We start from the raw sequence: 19,639 nt of genomic DNA on the forward strand, positions 1-19,639 counted from the left end.
GCTGAGAAAATGAGTCAGACTTTTAGCACTTGAGAGGTTTGTGCTGTGGCAGAATGTGATCTCTCCCTTGGGGCTAATTGAAGATGCTTTGTGGGAGTAATCATTTTCAGCTGTGCAAAGCCGTGGACCGCTTCTCTTAGAGAAGAAAAGAGAGAATTAAGGAGCTGACAGTTCAGAACACTTCACAGTGCAGTTGAACACTCCTAAGTGTGGCTGCCCCAGACATTTGAATAGAACATTATGGTCATGATTAGAATGCGTTTGTAAATTAACAGCTAACTGTTAACATTTTAAAGCTGAGTGCTTATAATGAGTCTAGAATGGAGGCTGTACTGTTAGTAATAGTCTTCAGTGGGATGAGAGGAGGTGAAATGCTTCCTCTTATCGCAGTGAATTGACTTCTAAATGATTTAACTCAACAAATGGGCCTGCTTAAATATTTTCTTAGACTGAAAGTGTTGTTGCTTGCATCATTAAATCTTCTACTTCATTCATAGCGTCCAACAATCTATTGGATGAAAATGATCTGTAATATTTATACATTTTCTGTAAGACCAAACTCAGTGGAGAGTGAAGGAGAGGTCTGTATGAAGGCCTGGTCTGTATGAAGGCCTGGTCTGTATGAAGGCCTGGTCTGTATGAAGGCCTGTCAGTAGTGTAACGTGTGTGTGTGTGTGTGTGTGTGTGTGTGTGTTGCAGGTTTGACTTGGAGCAGAGCCAGGCCCAGGATGAAGTGCTGAGAGAGAGGACACAGAGAGAGAAGCTGGGCCGGGAGAGGGACATGATGACAGGGGAGCGGTTCAGTCTGTGCCAGCAGCTGCAGGTACAGTATAACCTGGACACAGATGACAGATCATAATGTAATTGTTCCCCTGGGGAGTTATGTCCTCTGAATGTCTGGCCTAGTCCAAGAGTCCTCTGAGTGTCCATGTCTCTGTGCTGCCCCCTGCCTGCAGGACAAGGACATGGAGCTCTGTGCCATCCAGCTGAAGGTGGAGCATCTGGCGGCGGAGCTAAAGGACCTGTCATCCCAGGAGTCCAAGGATGAGGCATCGCTGTCCAAGACCAAGAAGATGCTCCGCGACCTGGAAGCCAAGGTCAAAGACCAGGAGGAGGAGCTGGATGAACAGGCCGGGACCATCCAGATGCTGGAGCAGGTGAAGGAGGTGAATAGGTGAAGAATACAGAGCCCATATAGGAGTTGCCAGTCTAGAACTGTCTATTTGTGTGTGTGTGTGTGTGTGTGCGTGTGCGCGCTTCAGGCCAAGCTGCGTCTGGAGATGGGGATGGTGAGTCTGCGGCAGACCCACTCTAAAGACATCGATGCCAAGGATGAGGAGGTGGAGGAGATCAGGCAGTCCTGCAGTAAGAAGGTAAGAGGGATGCACATATGACTGATGTATTTTCCACATCAAGGCCTATTTGTGATTTTATCACCTATGCATAAATTCACCACTTTTGAGTAACAACATGCCAACCCATGTCACGTATACAGCAAACAGCTCTGACTGGCACTTCAACAAACACACACATTAAATGTGTAGGCAATCGTGTCAAATTGCGCTACACTGAATTCAGTCATGGCATGACAACCAGATCTGGTAATGGCTGTCTACTTGACATGTTGTTTGGAACGTTTTGACTACATACATCTATGACACATTTGCAGGGAATTCTTCTACACAGTCATTTCACATTGACAGTCCAACATATAGTGCCACATGTAGTATGACATTGATCTGGCCCTCTGACTTTAGACCTATGAGGACAACATGTGGTGTGGTAGATGTTGGTGGGTGACACTGCAGTGATGGTCATCTGTCAGCCTGTCCCAATGAATGTGTAGTTCCTGTCCTGAGTCTACTGACCTTCCTCCTGTCTTATCTTGTCGGTCTGTCCATCCTACAGCTGAAGCAGATGGAGGTACAGCTGGAGGAGGAGTATGATGACAAGCAGAAAGTCCTGCGTGAGAGGAGAGAGCTGGAGGCCAAGCTACTGTCTGCCCAGGACCAGGTACACTGTCACTGACCACTGTGTGTGTGTGTGTGCATCACACATGGGTTCAAATGTTGTATAAATGTTGTCACATGGGATGGATATAATGTTTCCCCCATCGTTTCCTATGACCGAAAAGAGCTTCTGGACATCAGAACAGCAATCACTAACCTTGATTTTGGATGAAGAATTTTATTTCAATGACTCACTGGGACCAGGTCCTAATCTCCGATACTCGGAAGAGGAAAATACGGTGATATAGAGGCTGACTTGGGGGCAGCCTGACAAAACTACGGAGGTGAGTAAATAAATCGCCTCTACCCTCTGTTCTATTGGCGAATGTGCAATCACTGGAGAACAAACTGGACGAGATCCGTTCTAAACTATCCTATCAACGGGACCTGAAGAACTGTAATATCCTATGCTTCACGGAGTCGTGGCTGAACGAGGACATGGTTAATATAGATCTAGCTGGTTTTTCAATGCATTGGCAGAACAGAACAGCAGAGTTTCGTCAACTTAGGGGCGGGTGTGTGTGTCTTTGTTAACAACAGCTGGTGCGCAATCTCTAATATTAAGGAAGTCTCCAGGTTCTGCTCGCCTGAGTTAGAATAACTCATGATAAGCTGTAGACCATACTATTTACCAAGAGAGTTTTCATCTATTTTTATTCGCTGTCTACTTACCACCACAAACGGATGCTTGCGCTAAGGACACCTATACAAGGCTTATAGTGGCTGGGGACTTTAATGCAGGGAAGCTGACATCTATTTTACCTAATTTCTACAAGCTTGCCACCTGTGCAACTACAGGGGAAAAAAACTCTAGACCACCTTTACTCCACACACAGAAATGCATGCAAAGCTCTCCCTTACCCTCTATTTGGCAAATATGACTATAACTATCCTCATGATTCCTGCTTACAAGCATAAACTTAAACAGGAAGTACCAGTGACGCGCTCAATTTGGAAGTGGTTCGATGAAGCAGATGCTAAGCTACAGGACTGTTTTGCTAGCACAGACTGGAATATGTTCCAGGATTCATCCGATAGCATTGAGGATTTTACCACATCAGTCACCGGCTTCATCAATAAGTGCGTCGACGACTTCGTCCCCACAGTGACCGTATGTACATATCCCAACCAGAAGCCATGGATTACAGGCAACATCTGCACTGAGCTAAAAGATAGAGCTGTCGCTTTCAAGGAGTAGGACACTAACCTGGATGCTTATAAGAAATCGCACTACGTCCTCCAACGAACCATCAAGCAGGCAAAGCATCAATACAGGACTAAGATCAAAACCTACTACACTGGATCTGATGCTCGTCGCATGTGACAGGGATTACAAAGGGAAACCCAGCCATGAGTGCCCAGTGACACGAGTCTACCAGACGAGCTAAATGCCTTCTATGCTCACTTCGAACGAAGCAACACTGAACTATGCGTGAGATGCTGTTCCGGATGACTGTGTGATCACGCTCAAGGTGGGAAATTAACTTTTTGGTCCAAAACTCAGATTTGTTTTACCAACCAAAAATATTTTTTCACCATAATTACACCAAAAACATACAAAATAAACAGATGAGCATGCTTTGTTTTTCTGAAACAAATGTATTACTAGTAATAATTAAAGGGGTGAGTTGCTTCTACAACTGAACATCAAGGATCAACAAAATGTCTACCCTGCCACAAAAGGCAGACCGAGCCCGCCCCATTCCCATCGACGGGGCTGCAGTGGAGCAGGTTGAAAGCTTGGTGTCCACCTCACCAACAAACAATTATGGTCCAAATAAACCATGAGAGTCGTGAAGAGGGCCAAGCTTCCTGCCATCCAGGACCTCTATACCAGGCGGTGTCAGAGGAAGGCCCAGACTGTGCTCTCTGCTACTGCATGGCAAGCGGTACCAATGCACCAAGTCTGGAATCAACAGGACCCTGAACAGCTTCTACCCCCAAGCCATAAGACTTCTAAACAAGACTGCTATTTCGCTAGTCAAATGGTTAGCCAGACTACCTGCATTGACACTTTTTTGCACTAACTCTCTTGCACTGAATCTATGCACATACACTGGACTCTACCCACACATACTTACACTGGCACCCCAACACACACACACACACGCTGCTGCTACTGTCTCTATCCTGTTGCCTAGTCACTTCACACCTACCTATATGTACAGTACATAGCTATCTCAATTACTTCATACCCCTGGACATCGTCTCGATACTGGTACTCCCTGTATATAGACATTTATTTGTATTAGTTATTCACGGTGTATTTATTCATTGTCACTTTCAATTTATATGCATTTGTATCTTAACTTTAACTCTGCATTGTTGGAAAAGCACCCATCAGTAAGCATTTCACTGTTAGTCTACACCGGTTGTTTACGAAGCATGTGACAAATAATATTTGATTTGAAATACTTTTCAATTTGATTATTTGTTATTTAAATACTGATTATTATGTTAAACACAACAAGAGCTACCTCTGGATCTTGTATTGGGCTCTGATAGTTTGCTGTGAGGTGGGAGCTCATGGTGAACACTGAGCTGCACAGTAGTTACTGTTTAGGTGTTCTACTCTAGGTGGGCTGCAGGGACGTGGAGACCGAGAAGAGGCTGAGGAAGGACCTGAAACGCACCAAGGTGCTGCTGGCTGATGCCCAGATCATGCTGGACCACCTGAAGAACAACGCCCTCAGTAAGAGAGAGACCGCCCAGCTCAAAAACCAGGTACACCATCCTACATTACACTACATGGCCCATCTTATTATCATCATGTCAATCCCGTACTTTAGTGACGTTCTGACAGCTTTACTACTACAAATAGTCCTGTCAAAATGTATTGCGCTTGCTCTCCTGATCAAGGACACGGTGTTGAGTATTCTGATTTCTGAAGATCTTGATTTAGCTTTTCACCCTGACCTTGTAATCCTCTCTTCCTCCTCCTGCTATATCTCCCTTCACAGCTGGAGGAGTCAGAGTTCACGTGTGCGGTGGCGGTGAAGTCTCGTAAGGGCATGGAGATGGAGATCGAGGACCTGCACATCCAGATGGAGGAAGTGGTCAAAGTCAAGATGTCGGTGAGTGAGAGATCCTTCCGTTGCCAAGCTCTCTTTGAGAGGACTCCCAACCATTTATACCTGCCTACTGTGAACTGCACAGAGAGTATGGATTAAGTCCACATCAGTGTGCTGTATTTCCATTTCATTTTAAAGGAAAATACCACTCAAAATCTATCTTTTGGTGTTTGTTTCTTTAGTCCACTGTTGGATACACTATGAGTCTCCTTCATACAGCCCTCTGTGTGTCTCAGCCAGGTATTCATTGTGTAGAGACAGAGTGGGGGTTCAAATATGTAATCTCTGCAACACTACAATACCAAATTACCATGCGTAATTACAGCATTTTACCACGTTTTGGACGACACAACAAAACCAAACCACAGTGTTAGAAACAGCAGGAGAACCTGTTGCATTTTTTACTCCCTCTTTTACACACAGCAGATTATTTTAATATTGTGTAAAAACACTGCCATGAATATGTTCACATCTCCCTGCCATCGTGGAACATTGAAATGCTAAGTCTTTTTTTTCTGGAAATGTTGCTTTTCTCGGTTATGTGCTAATGGATGAATTAAGTTTGTTTATATTTTTTTAGTCTTTAATGCGTTCCATAATCGTCTCCCCAGGAGAGTCCTCCCTCTGAGGAGGGCAGAGTCATGGTGGCTGTGTAGTCTGAGCTGCTGATTGGTGTGTTTATGGCTATGAAAGGTTTTCTAAATGTGTCTAGTTTGGGAAGGCATACTGAGGGTGTGTAGTGGGCAGTAATATTTATCATGTGTGATATACAGTATATTATATATACATCACATGTGACTTGTAATGAGACTAAGCAATTAGCCTATTCAAACTTTTATCTGACGACATAAAGATCATTTAAAATATACAAGCAAGGTTTAGGCAATGATTTGACGTTGACTAGCAAGAATTGGTCTGAGAATTGTCTATCAAAGACAGCTGTTTAATTAACATTGTACAGTGAATGGATTCACATACAAGGCATACAGTTACAAATCATTAACAAGCACTACAAAGTATACTTTTAGGCATATCGATCCTGAGTTAACTTAGAAGACAACATGAACAAACAGATGCTTACTAAGCCAGAGGCCTAGAAGGCTATGAAATGAGAATAGATCACACAACCTTCCTACATGGACTGGATACAGGATAAGAGAGAGAACAAAGGCATTTCATTTCATTTATAACATCTGAAGGTGTAACCTTTCAACCCAAAACGAACCACCATTGACCAATCAAACGATACCAAGTTTACAGCAACCTAAACACTCCCAGGCCCGATCTCCACAGGGTGTCACAGCATTTAAAGGCTTGTGTGAGGGACGAGACCAATGGAAATAAGACAGAATTCCTGAGAAGACAATACAAATTATTTGCATAATGGAGTAATTCAGAGTTCACCCTGTACAGAGACAAGTTATCACAAAGATCATACAGCCATATAGATAGCGTCAAGAGGTATCCTCAGGGAACACGTTTCAGATAGATACCATACATTCTATCACAATAGTAAGTCCTCTGGATACTGTAATAGAGCTACATTTTGGCCCCCTCAGAGGGACAAGGGCTGACTAGTCCTTGGGCATTGTCCTTTGTTTTCCAGGTGACAGAGAGCACATAAATTAGAGCCAAGGCTACAGGTGTCTTTCCCTCCAGAGAAAATTGGATGATCTGCCTTAGGACACTAGTGCCAAGCTAATACATGGTGCATTGGCCACATAGATCTGTCTGAAGGCCTAAATGACCCAATCAGGTCTGATTTATAGTAAATCACACTAATCCACCCCCTGGGCCAGGCCACAGGTTGATATCCATTAGATGGCCATTCCACACTGCTTGGGTCTAGTACTGGCCAGCTGATGACCATTCCACACTGCTTGGGTCTAGGACTGGCCAGCTGATGACCATTCCACACTGCTTGTGTCTAGGACTGGCCGGCTGATGACCATTCAATACTGCTTGGGTCTAGGACTGGCCAGCTGATGACCATTCAATACTGCTTGGGTCTAGGACTGGCCAGCTGATGACCATTCCACACTGCTTGGGTCTAGGACTGGCCAGCTGATGACCATTCCACACTGCTTGGGTCTAGGACTGGCCAGCTGATGACCATTCAATACTGCTTGGGTCTAGGACTGGCCGGCTGATGACCATTCCACACTGCTTGGGTCTAGGACTGGCCAGCTGATGACCATTCCACACAGCTTGGGTCTAGGGCTGACCAGCTGATGGCTCTGGTTGAAAAACAGCTTGCGATTAGATGGTAAATGTTGCATGTCTCTCTCTCTCTCTCTCTCTCAGCTTGAGGAACAGGTGTCACGTCTGCAGAGGGAGAAGAACGACCTGCAGTCTCGTATGGAAGAGGACCAGGAGGACATGAACGAGCTGATGAAGAAACACAAGGCTGCCGTCTCCCAGGTAACCCTGCTCCCAACACCCACACAGCCTATTTTCTATAGACCTGCCCTGTAACTATGGTACATACATCCCTCTCAGCTACACACCCTCAGTTCCTCAGTTCTATAGACCTCTCCTCTAACCATGGACAATACATCCAACTTAGCAACACAGCCAAAGTTCTATAGACCTGTCCTCTGACTATGGTACATACAGTGCATTCGGAAAATATTCAGACCCCTTCCCTTTTTCTAAATTTTTTTACGTTACAGCCTTATTCTAAAATGTATTAAATGTAAAAAAAATCCACACCAATCTACACACAATATGACATAATGACAAAGTGAAAAATCTATAAAAAATAAAAAAGATGCCTTATTTACATCAGTGTTGAGACCCTTTGCTACGCGACTCGAAATTGAGCTCAGGTGCATCCTGTTTCCATTGGTCATACTTGAGCTGTTTCTACAACTTGATTGGAGTCCACCTGTGGTAAATTCAATTGATTGGACATGATTTGGGAAGGCACACACCTGTCTATATAAGGCCCCACCGTTGACTGTTGTCGTGACGTGACCTTCATTAATGTGATAACTGTTATTTATCTTATCAACTAACTATGTTTAATTGTTACTCAATTAAATTAATCATGTAACAATTAACTCATTAGGAATTTGGGGCACCACGGAAGAAATTGTTTAACGAGTTACCATCTCCCGAATTAAACTCTAAAGATATATAAATATGTTATCGATAACAGTCACTTATTTATCATTACTTTATATCAGTCTCATTCTGAACGTTGCATACTTCTTGAATCCGCAAGAACTCCAGCCTTTTCTGATTAATCGGTACCTCACAAATTGACTTAATTATTTATTTACTAACTAACTAAATAATAACAGAGAATACACATGCACACTTACATGAGACAAAGGTCCCTAGTGGAATGACAAGACATGACGGCTTGTTACACATATGGAGAGGGAGGGGTAGATAAAGAGCGATATAAAGGGACATTTATCATACATTTGGGAACTACGCTCACTGTAACCATATACCTTGCACACAAACTACCACCCGTTTGGTTAAGGAATGTAATGTATTTACGTGTAGATGTCTGTCTGTTGTCTCTCTGAAACCAATTGATCCTTCTATGGGAATTGTCTCTGGATGTAAGGCTCTGGTTGTCAAGTTCTAGATCCCTTTACATTTAGGGGTCCTGAGGGGTGCAGTGGTCTAAGGCACTGCATCTCAGTGCTAAAGGCGTCACTACAGACACCCTGGTTCGAATCAAGGCTGTATCACAACCGGCCGTGATTGGGAGTCCCATAGGGCGGCACACAATTGGCTCAGCGTTGTCCAAGTTTGGCCGGTGTAAGCCGTCATTGTAAATAAGAATTTGTTCTTAACTGTCTTTCCTAGTTAAATAAAGGTTAAATAAAAAAATGTATATAAAAATAACATGCACAGCTGCAGACTGTCAAGTGTTCTGGTCTAGTCTTTATCTTCTTCACCTCGTGTTAAGAGTTTCTAACCATTTCAACGTGTGGCCAACGCTCCAAGCTTTTCTGGTGTGATAGGTGAGGTTATCTTCTCACCTCGTTTTGAGTTTCCAACCATTTCAACGTGTAGCCATGGCTTCACATCTGCTGGTCTAGTCTTTGGTTGATTATTCAGGGTTCAGCTCCCGACCGCTATACACGCCAGTAGCAACCCGGCAATGTGCTGGTCTGGTAGTTTCAACCATTCGTAACGTTCAACTGACACTGTATGTTCATCCTTAGCGAGTCCTTTTTAAGCACTCTGGTCGGAAAGGCAGTTCCATCACACTGACACGCTTTTCTGACCTCATTAGGGGCGTGGCTTACTTAATGTGCAACATACATGAAAAATCATTATCATTAGAAAACCTAAATCACATTCCTATCTTAACAAAAATAGGTTAATCGTTCTTCATATTGTTATAACATCATATTGGATGGAAACTTGAAAGCTACAGTAGAATGTGTTTCCTTCCTAAGTTGGTTCATACAGTTTTTAATAAAATCGCAAAATAAACTATGACATGATTATTCTTTAGGTCCCCACTGACCATTCCTAACATTCCTATTGTAGAAATATTGTTCCAAGGGCCTCCCGAGTGGCGCAGTGGTCTAAGGCACTGTATCGCAGTGCTAGCTGTGCCACTAGAGATTCTGGGTTCGAGTCTAGACTCTGCCGCAACTGAGAGACCCATGGGGCGGCGCACAATTTGGCCCAGCATCGCCCGGGTTAGGGGAGGGTTTGGCCGGCAGGGATTGCCTTGTCCCGTCGTGCACTAGCGACTCCTGTGGCGGGCCGGGCGCAGTGCACGCTGACACGGTCGCCAGGTGTACGGTGTTTCCTCCGACACATTGGTGCGGCTGGCTTCCGGGTTAAGTGGGCATTGTGTCAAGAAGCAGTGTGGCTTCATGGGTCTGGGCTAGTATTCCCCCCTTTGTGTCTCGGGACCCCCCCCCCCCCCACCAGTGGTTGGTGTCCGAGTCACTAACGAAAAGGTTGGCTGTCAGCCATTTGCCAAGCTGATCTGAGGCCTTGGATCCTCAACCAGGAGAGTCATGACACAGTGCATGGCAGATGGGAGAACCTTGCAGAAGGACAACTGTCTCTGCAGCCCTCCACCAATCAGGCCTTTATGGTAGAGTGGCCAGACACAAGCCACTCCTCAGTAAAAGGCACGACAGCCCGCTTGGAGTTTGCCAAAAGGCACCTAATGGACTCAGATCATGAGAAACAAGATTCTCTGGTCTGATGAAACCAAGATTAAACACTTGGGCCTGCCAAGTGTCATGTCTGGTGGAAACATGGCACCATCCCTATGGTGAAGCATGGTGGTGGCAGCATCATGCTGTTGGGATGTTTTTCAGCAGCTGGGACTGGGAGACTAGTCAGGATCGAGGGAAAGATGAACGGAGTAAAATACAGAGAGATCATTGATGCTCCAGAGTTGTCAGGACCTCAGACTGGGGCAACGGTTCACCTTCCAACAGGACAACAGCCCTAAGCACACAGCCAAGACAGCGCAGGAGTGGCTTCGGGACAAGTCTCTGAATGTCCTTGAGTGGCCCAGCCAGAGCCCGGACTTGAACCCGATCGAATATCTTTGGAGAGACCTGAAAAATAGCTGTGCAGCGACACTCCCCATCCGACCTGACAGAACTTGAGAGGATATGCAGAGAAGAATGGGAGAAACTCCCCAAATACAGGTGTGCCGATCTTGTAGCGTCTTACCCAAGAAGACTCGAGGCTGTAATCGCTACCAAAGGTGCTTCAACAAAGTACTCAGTAAAGGGTCTGAATACTTATGTAAATGTGATATTTCAGTTTTTATTTTGAATAATTTGCAAACATTTCTAAAAATCTGTTTTTGCTTTGTCATTATGGCGTATTGTGTGTAGAGGGGGGGACTACTATGTAATCAATTTTAGAATAAGGCTGTAGCGTAACAAAATGTGGAAAAAGTCAAGGGGTCTGAATACTCTCCGAATGCACTGTACATCTCTCTCTCATGAACACTGCACAGGATGACTAAGCCACCGACCTACCTTTATAAGTGGGCCATGAGTCACGTCTCATAGGAATCACAAGTGACATCTGATGTGACAATACCTCTATTTTCAGCAGGAGTTTATAATCATTTATCATTTACTTTGTCTCTATGCCTTTAGTGTGACACGACGTGGGTGCCACAGGCTGTGCACTTTAAAAAGCTGCTAATGTATTTTCCTATGTGTAGGCGGAACTGTATTTGAGACGTTAGAGATAAATGCCACTAAATAGCATTGAGAGATGCAATCTGTTCCACAGGAGATTATGTTAATTATAATAAGATTATTACAATATCTTATTTTAATACTTTACTATTGGCTATTAACCCACCTAAGAAGAAATACCTACGTTCAATGTTACCATTCCACATAAGAAACTACTGTAACTGTCTCTTGTGTGTTTGTGTTGTGTCAGTCTGCCAGAGACCTGGCCCAGATCAGTGATATCCAGGTCCAGCTAGCGGAAGCCATGAAGGAGAAGCAGGAGATCCAGGACAAGGTACACATTACAACACAAACTTCCATGGCTGCCCGCCAGGGGAACCCCGATCCCACTGGAAGTCCCCCACCTATCCCCCTCCACCCATCCCTGTCACACCTATATACAAATCAAATATTATTCATCACATACACAATTCACAGCAGGTATAAACAGTGCATAGAAATGCTTACTTTCAGGCTCCCTCAACAGTGCAGAAGTATGTCAATAATCAAAATCTCAAATAAGTAGGAGAAAGTAGTAAAATAAATAAAGGTTATATGTACACAGGATATTCAGTATAAATTATCAATGTGTGACATCGATTATGACTGTATTTGCAAATAAAGTGGATAATGTATTGGTCAGCAGTGGAATAAATATGCTAGTAAATAAATGGAACAGCAGTGTTGACTGTGAGTGTGTGTGTGTGTGTGTAAGGTTTGGATGTGTGAATAGTCAATGCAAATAGTCTCTAAGGTGCAGGTAGACAGCAAGGGTTAGCTGTTCACCAGTCTGATGGCCTGGTGGTAGCAGCTGTCTTGGAGCCTGTTGGTCCGAGACCCGATGCGCCGATACCATTTGCCAGATGTTAACAGGGTCTACAGACTGGCTCGGGTGACTGGAGTCCTGCACATTCATCAGCCGCTCAGAGGACAACATGCCCTCGGCAGAGTCATACATGATGTCCTACACCTACACTATGAACTTGACCTTTACCTGGAGCGGCTCAGAGCTCTGTCTGTGTGCTTAGTGCCTGATCTTACAGCTAATATTGCTGGCTGTAAGGGGTTTTTAAGAGCTGCCACCAAAGGCGGCAATAGATAGCCATCTAAATCCTGTAGCCCTGTAGTGATTAACAGATCCACTATGATAGGAGCATTGTGTTCTTTAATCACATGAAAGGCCAGCTCCAAATCCTACTATCAGATGCAAAGCTCCTCATTAGTAGCCGTGGTGCATTTTGGGTACTTTTATTTAGTGTATCTCCTCTTATCAGTTATGAGAAAAGTCTTAAGACGGAACAAGTTTACATAGCATTGATCTTCTTCCCCTCCGTGGTGGGATCTGTGATCGTTATTCAGGCCTGGTTCTCCATCTCTCCTTCTGGACATTACAGGCTACTGGGGTTATGTTATCCTCAGCTTATTGGCTATTAACATTAGATATTCCTAGCATGAAGGGCAACAATAATGCTGGCTAGATTCCCAAAAATTCAGCAGGGGGGATGATATTCACAATGGAGATAAGGGAAGAGCTGAAATGTTCTTATTTTTGCAATAATGGAGTATCTGTTGTAAAAGTATGGAGGCCTAGTATTGATTAGACAAGAGAGAGGTTGGTTGTGTAGGGCAGAGTGGAGGTGTGCAGTGTCAATAGTACTCTTCTCTCTCTGTGTGTGTGTATGGCCCCCTCCAGTTGCAGTCCCTGCATAGCCAGCTGGAGTTCCAGGAGCAGTCCATGGTGGAGAAGTCTCTGGTCAGCAGGCAGGAGGCCAAGATCCGCGAACTGGAAACCAAGTTGGAGTATGAGAGGACCCAGATCAAACGCCTGGAGGTGAGACGAGGGGAGAGGGAGGTGGAGTGGGAGAGGTAGAGAGAGTGGAAGGTAAAGGGAGGGAGCGAGGTAGCAAGGTGGTGGGACAAGGAGGGAGAGAAAGTGTTGTGTGAGAGCAAGTGAGCGAGAGAGAAAGGGGCTTGTATGTGGGAGGTAGAGGGCAAGCTGTGAGGCCACATTTGGGTCATTGAACAAGTGCTGTGAGGGGAAATACATTTTACAACAGCCATACTATCTTTCTCTGGCCAGCTGTGATTTCTGCACACCTGAGTTCAATTGAAATTATCAGTGGCCTCAATTTGACCCTCCTCCAAGTACATTAACCACAAACTTCAAAGTGAAATGTGCTCCGCCACCTATGCTGGATGTCTCAGCTGTGTGTTTTAATGAGGTTCTAGAAAGTTCTGACCCGGTTCCGTCTCCTCGTCCCCAGAGCCTGACGGGCCGTCTTAAGGAGAACCTGGAGAAGATGACAGAGGAGAGAGACCACCGCGGGAATGGAGAGAACAGGGAGAAGGAGCAGAACAAACGTGTGCAGAGACAGATGAGGGAAATCAAAGAGGAGATGGCTGAGCTGTCCAAGAAGGAGGCTGAGGCCAGCCGCAAGAAGCACGAGCTGGTAAGGAGGAGCGCGCAGTCCACATTTGTGGTGGGGGGTGGGGGCAAGCGTTTTGGGGTGACGGTCACTAGTTCTGTGTCATCCCGACCCAATAGGACATGGACATGGAGAGTCTGGAGGCAGCCAATCAGAGCCTGCAGTTGGACCTCAAGCTGGCATTCAAGAGGATCGGAGACTTGCAGGCCGCCATTGAAGATGAGATGGTCGACAGTGACGGAGAAGATGACATCATAAACAAGTAGGTCTCTCCTGAAGTACAGTTTCTCTTTGTAATAAAATTGTCAGAAACACCTGTTCATTATTTTGACCAGATTTTGTAGTTTCTCTTTACCCCACATTCTTCTCCTCCTTTCTTTATTTTGTCTTTCTTTTCTCCCTCTTCCCTCTCTTCCCTCTCTTTTCTCCTCTTTCTCCTCTAATCCGCTCCCCTGTGCTAATTGTTTTTCCTTCCTCTTTATGAGCAGATTCAGGGTTACACTACCTCTGAGCCCCACTGAAGTAAACATGACAGTGATACATGGACTCTGAGCGGGAGTTTTAGACTCCTTCCCTTTTCAAACAATGGGGTCAGAGCGAGAATGAGTGAGTTGGTATTCTGAATCACTGCCCAAAACCGTGCAGTATGGATGAGGTTCATCAGATTTTTTGCAGCAGTTGTTTTGAGGCTTATTGTCCTTTTTTGCACACAATGTAGCTCCATCTACCCTGAGGCACACTATATCCCCGGGTTGTTCTTTTCACAATCTGTTGGCTGTATTTCTCGTTTTCTGTTTCTCACTTTTTCCTTTTTTTGTTTCCTCTCCCACTCATTGCCCAGTTTACAAGGCATGGTGACAAAGTATCAGAAACGAAAGAACAAAATGTGAGAATGGACAATGCATCCTTTCTTTTTCTCAGTATTGTTTGATTTCCAAGTTTTAAAATCACTGTCACAGATAAGAGAATGGTGCTGTATTATGGAGACATTTCACTCCTGCTGTTTATGATGACATTTTGAGCAGAAGGAACTTAGTTAAAATGACTAAGGTTAACATTGCTAATTAACTTACTGTTTGAGGGATACTCACTGCTCTGGGAAATTAAAAACAAATAGAATACATGCAGATATTGCATCACATTCCCATGAAATATTATGAACCATTGTCCTGTTTACACAACAACCATGGACCTCTGCCCTGCATCCTGTGTTATGGGACACGCCATTTTACATGCATGCTTTTGATACTTTCAATAACCAACCTAATAACTGATTTCATTGCGTTTAAGAGCGTTGTTACTTTTCTCTACAGTACAACCTATTGATAACACAAGGGCAATTCCACACCAGGCGGGAGCGGCAAATATTTTTGCTATCTCAGATTGCAGTGGTGTAAAGTACTTAAGTAGTGTTTTGGGGTATCTGTACTTTACTATTTATATTTTTTATATATTTTACTTAACTACATTCCTAAAGAAAATATTGTACTTTTTATTCCATACATTTTCCCTGATGCCCAAAAGTACATTTTGAATGCTTAGCTGAACAGGAAAATGGTCCAATTCAAGCACTTATCAAGACAACATCCCTGGTCATCCCTACTGCCTCTGATCTGGCGGACTCATTAAACACACATGCTTTGTTTGTAAATTATGTCTAAATGTTGGAGTGTGCCCCTGGCTATTCGTAAATGTAAAAAACAAAAAAATGGTGCTGTCTGGTTTGCTTCATAGAAGGAATTTGAAATTATTTATACTCTTACTTTTGATACTTAAGTACATTTTAGTGATTCCATTTACTTTTGATACTAAAGTATGTTTAAAATCAAATACTTTTAGACTTTTACTCAAGTAGTATTTTACTGGGTGACTTTCACTTTTACTTGAGTCATTTTCAATTAAGGTATCTTTACTTTTACTCAAGTATGAAAATTGGGTACTTTTTCCACTACTGCCAGATTGTTCTGGCAATTCTCAGATTGGAACTTCATTGGGGAAAAGTTTGTTAAACATGCATTTTGTATCACAAATGATTTTTTTGAAAATCACGACGAAATTAGTCATTTCAGTCCCTTTTTAGACCTATATATATGCCTCCTAATGGTGTCATACTCCATATTTGAGTAAACACTAAGGAGTATGTGTCAGATCTCCAGAGTCAGCTCTCTGGTACCTTTTAATGATGTGATCCATTTTTACATATAAATTGATACTGATGGGACGATTGATAATGGAGCTCGAATGCTCTTTTCAAATAAACATTATCATGTGATCAATGGCGTCTTGAAGCTTAGTTTGTGTGGTTTTTCAAACCGTGTGTTGAAAAATGCAAAATCCCACTGATTTTGCCACGGTTCCGGTGTCTTCGATTCCAAGTTGCTTTCAAACACCAACCTCTACTGGACACTACTTCCAATCTAGCAAGGAATACCCCACCTCTTTAAGGAATACCTAGGATAGGATAAAGTAATCCTTCTAACCCCCCCCCCCCCCCCCTTAAAAGATTTAGATGCACTATTGTAAAGTGGTTGTTCCACTGGATATCATAAGGTGAATGCACCAATTTGTAAGTCGCTCTGGATAAGAGCGTCTGCTAAATGACTTAAATGTAAATGATTTTTATATGTAGCATCACTTGAACGGTAGCCCTAACAAGTTCCCGGGGACCAGAACCATTCACAGACAACAGGGAATGGGGTCGAATCCCTGCGAAGGCATATTATTTAGAAAATTGTTTTATTTGACACCACACTTTCTGCACATTACTAAATACAACTAATTGTTTGAACAAAGTATAAGCTTTGGTCTTAAGCATCCTAAATAATACCATATATTCACAGTTTTTGACAGTAAATAAAATGGATTCACAGCAACAACAAAAAGGGAAGGGTGATGGAAGCTGTGAACCTACACTGGTAACTGATTGTGGGCTACTACGACTCATGACTAACATGCTGACTAGACCAGGCACGCTCGTGTGAACCTACACTGGTAACTGATTGTGGGCTACTACGACTCATGACTAACATGCTGACTAGACCAGGCACGCTCGTGTGAACCTACACTGGTAACTGATTGTGGGCTACTACGACTCATGACTAACATGCTGACTAGACCAGGCACGCTCGTGTGAACCTACACTGGTAACTGATTGTGGGCTACTACGACTCATGACTAACATGCTGACTAGACCAGGCACGCTCGTGTGAACCTACACTGGTAACTGATTGTGGGCTACTACGACTCATGACTAACATGCTGACTAGACCAGGCACGCTCGTGTGAACCTACACTGGTAACTGATTGTGGGCTACTACGACTCATGACTAACATGCTGACTAGACCAGGCACGCTCGTGTGAACCTACACTGGTAACTGATTGTGGGCTACTACGACTCATGACTAACATGCTGACTAGACCAGGCACGCTCGTGTGAACCTACACTGGTAACTGATTGTGGGCTACTACGACTCATGACTAACATGCTGACTAGACCAGGCACGCTCGTGTGAACCTACACTGGTAACTGATTGTGGGCTACTACGACTCATGACTAACATGCTGACTAGACCAGGCACGCTCGTGTGAACCTACACTGGTAACTGATTGTGGGCTACTACGACTCATGACTAACATGCTGACTAGACCAGGCACGCTCGTGTGAACCTACACTGGTAACTGATTGTGGGCTACTACGACTCATGACTAACATGCTGACTAGACCAGGCACGCTCGTGTGAACCTACACTGGTAACTGATTGTGGGCTACTACGACTCATGACTAACATGCTGACTAGACCAGGCACGCTCGTGTGAACCTACACTGGTAACTGATTGTGGGCTACTACGACTCATGACTAACATGCTGACTAGACCAGGCACGCTCGTGTGAACCTACACTGGTAACTGATTGTGGGCTACTACGACTCATGACTAACATGCTGACTAGACCAGGCACGCTCGTGTGAACCTACACTGGTAACTGATTGTGGGCTACTACGACTCATGACTAACATGCTGACTAGACCAGGCACGCTCGTGTGAACCTACACTGGTAACTGATTGTGGGCTACTACGACTCATGACTAACATGCTGACTAGACCAGGCACGCTCGTGTGAACCTACACTGGTAACTGATTGTGGGCTACTACGACTCATGACTAACATGCTGACTAGACCAGGCACGCTCGTGCGTTCAACATCGCATCCATGTTGATTTTGTACATCTACACCAGACGCAATCTGGACAGGTTGAAATATCAAAACTAACTCTGAACCAACTATATTCATTTGGGGCCATGCCGAAACACAAACACTCAGGGACGTTTAGCTGGCTAGCTTGCTGTTACTACTGAACTGAGGTCCACAGTCCAGTTGGTGGTGGTAATGCACCTTAAAGTTGGTTGCCAACCGCCATATAAAGTCCTCAGATGGAGGAGAGATTACTAGATCTAACTGGGTTTCCCCTTTTAATCTGTGTATTAATTGTCAGAGTAGATACAACACAATAGTGACTCAAAATGAGTTAAATTCTAAAAAGATCCAGAGAAAAGGACGTGCCCGCTAGAGTCGGCATATAACCGCTGAACCAAGGAGAAAACGTCTGACCATCAATCACTGCTTTTATTAATGACCAGCAGATGTCACTAATGTGCATTGTGTTAAAAGCTCAGAGTAATGAACTGTATGTTAGAGCACACTATAAGGAGCATGATGACATCAAGATCATAGTCTTATGGGAGGCATGTATAGGTCTAAAGGGGCCTAAAATGGCCACTTTCATCATGATTTTCTCCAATGGTTTGTGGTAATGTAAAAATCTTTTCAAACATCCTTCTTCCAAATTAAGTTTCTTTGTGAGAATTGCCCGAACAATCTGAGATACCAAAAATATTGTCAGCTGGTGTGGAATCACCCTATAGTCTTTGTAGGTTCGCTCTCTGTAGGATCTGGTTGAGCTGCTTGTTTAATATGTTCTAGCTTACTCACTTTAGACTTCAACATAAGTCTTTCTGGTGACCCATAATTCTAATGACCCATAATTAAAGTTAACATTCCGATTCCAGTTGTAGCTCGTCATATTTTGATGAAAAAATGTAAATGTGCATCACAATTTTGGATGAAAGTGTGTGTGATTTGTAGTTGGTGTCATCAGTTAATTTTCTCATCATGCATTATTTGTATCAGTATTAATCTCTAATTGCTTGTTCCAATAGAGAACACTTCCCTGCCCTATGATTCAATTCCTCTTATTGTTATTCATTCATTTGCCAGCAGACAGACAGGCAGCTCATGTGAATCAGCACAGTGCACTGTCTTTGTATGTTAGCATCAAGACTATGGGTTCCTCACTTAGAAGCTTTTGAGAAAAGAAAGTCAATCCCCATGGTTACTTGGCAAATTTGTCCCCACCTTTGGTCTGTATGTAAAAGCAGTACGATAAACAATAATGGAAGAATTGATTTGTCAGTGAATTGTGAAGGGAATGTTCAGACGGATTAGTGCTACCATTTTATCTTTATTTGTAGTAATTGCACCAGGAAAAAGGTGACAATGGTAGGATTGATTTTTTTTTTTTGTGTGTGTGAGTGAAAGGGATAAAGAATAATGAGTAGGTCTGAAAATGTTTGAACATCTTTTTCCACCTTTTCTGACAAGCACCGTAAACATTAAGAGGAAAGGATGTCATCTTTCCAGTGCACTATTCTATTTCAGGCAGTTCTTTGTCAAATGAATCGCGTCATGGTCATAGGAAGATCACACACAACCAATCCTTGAAGAGTGTGCAGTGAGTCTGATTGTGTACACAGTACTCAAATGACATGGATTTAGTGGATCTGTCTCTGCTATGAGCAGTAAACACTGTGTGACCATGATGTCATGGACTTCAGGGAACAGCGGAGGGAGCACGCCCCTATCCACATCGACTGGACCGCA

General features: G+C 43.8%; 1 protein-coding gene across 1 annotated transcript in view; it reads left to right on the plus strand.

The window, feature by feature from the left end:
- LOC115149123 (unconventional myosin-XVIIIa-like) overlaps positions 1–19,639 on the plus strand; it is a 105,605-nt gene that overhangs the window by 75,961 nt on the left and 10,005 nt on the right. Inside the window, exons 27-37 of the mRNA XM_029691660.1 lie at positions 700–823; positions 957–1,157; positions 1,263–1,373; positions 1,909–2,013; positions 4,587–4,733; positions 4,970–5,083; positions 7,385–7,501; positions 11,486–11,569; positions 12,968–13,105; positions 13,539–13,724; positions 13,820–13,962. Of these exons, the coding sequence (XP_029547520.1) occupies positions 700–823; positions 957–1,157; positions 1,263–1,373; positions 1,909–2,013; positions 4,587–4,733; positions 4,970–5,083; positions 7,385–7,501; positions 11,486–11,569; positions 12,968–13,105; positions 13,539–13,724; positions 13,820–13,962 (1,470 nt within the window). The remainder of the gene's footprint in view (positions 1–699; positions 824–956; positions 1,158–1,262; positions 1,374–1,908; positions 2,014–4,586; positions 4,734–4,969; positions 5,084–7,384; positions 7,502–11,485; positions 11,570–12,967; positions 13,106–13,538; positions 13,725–13,819; positions 13,963–19,639) is intronic.

The sequence above is a fragment of the Salmo trutta genome, chromosome 15, assembly GCF_901001165.1.
Source record: "Salmo trutta chromosome 15, fSalTru1.1, whole genome shotgun sequence".
NCBI classification, from domain to species: domain Eukaryota; kingdom Metazoa; phylum Chordata; class Actinopteri; order Salmoniformes; family Salmonidae; genus Salmo; species Salmo trutta.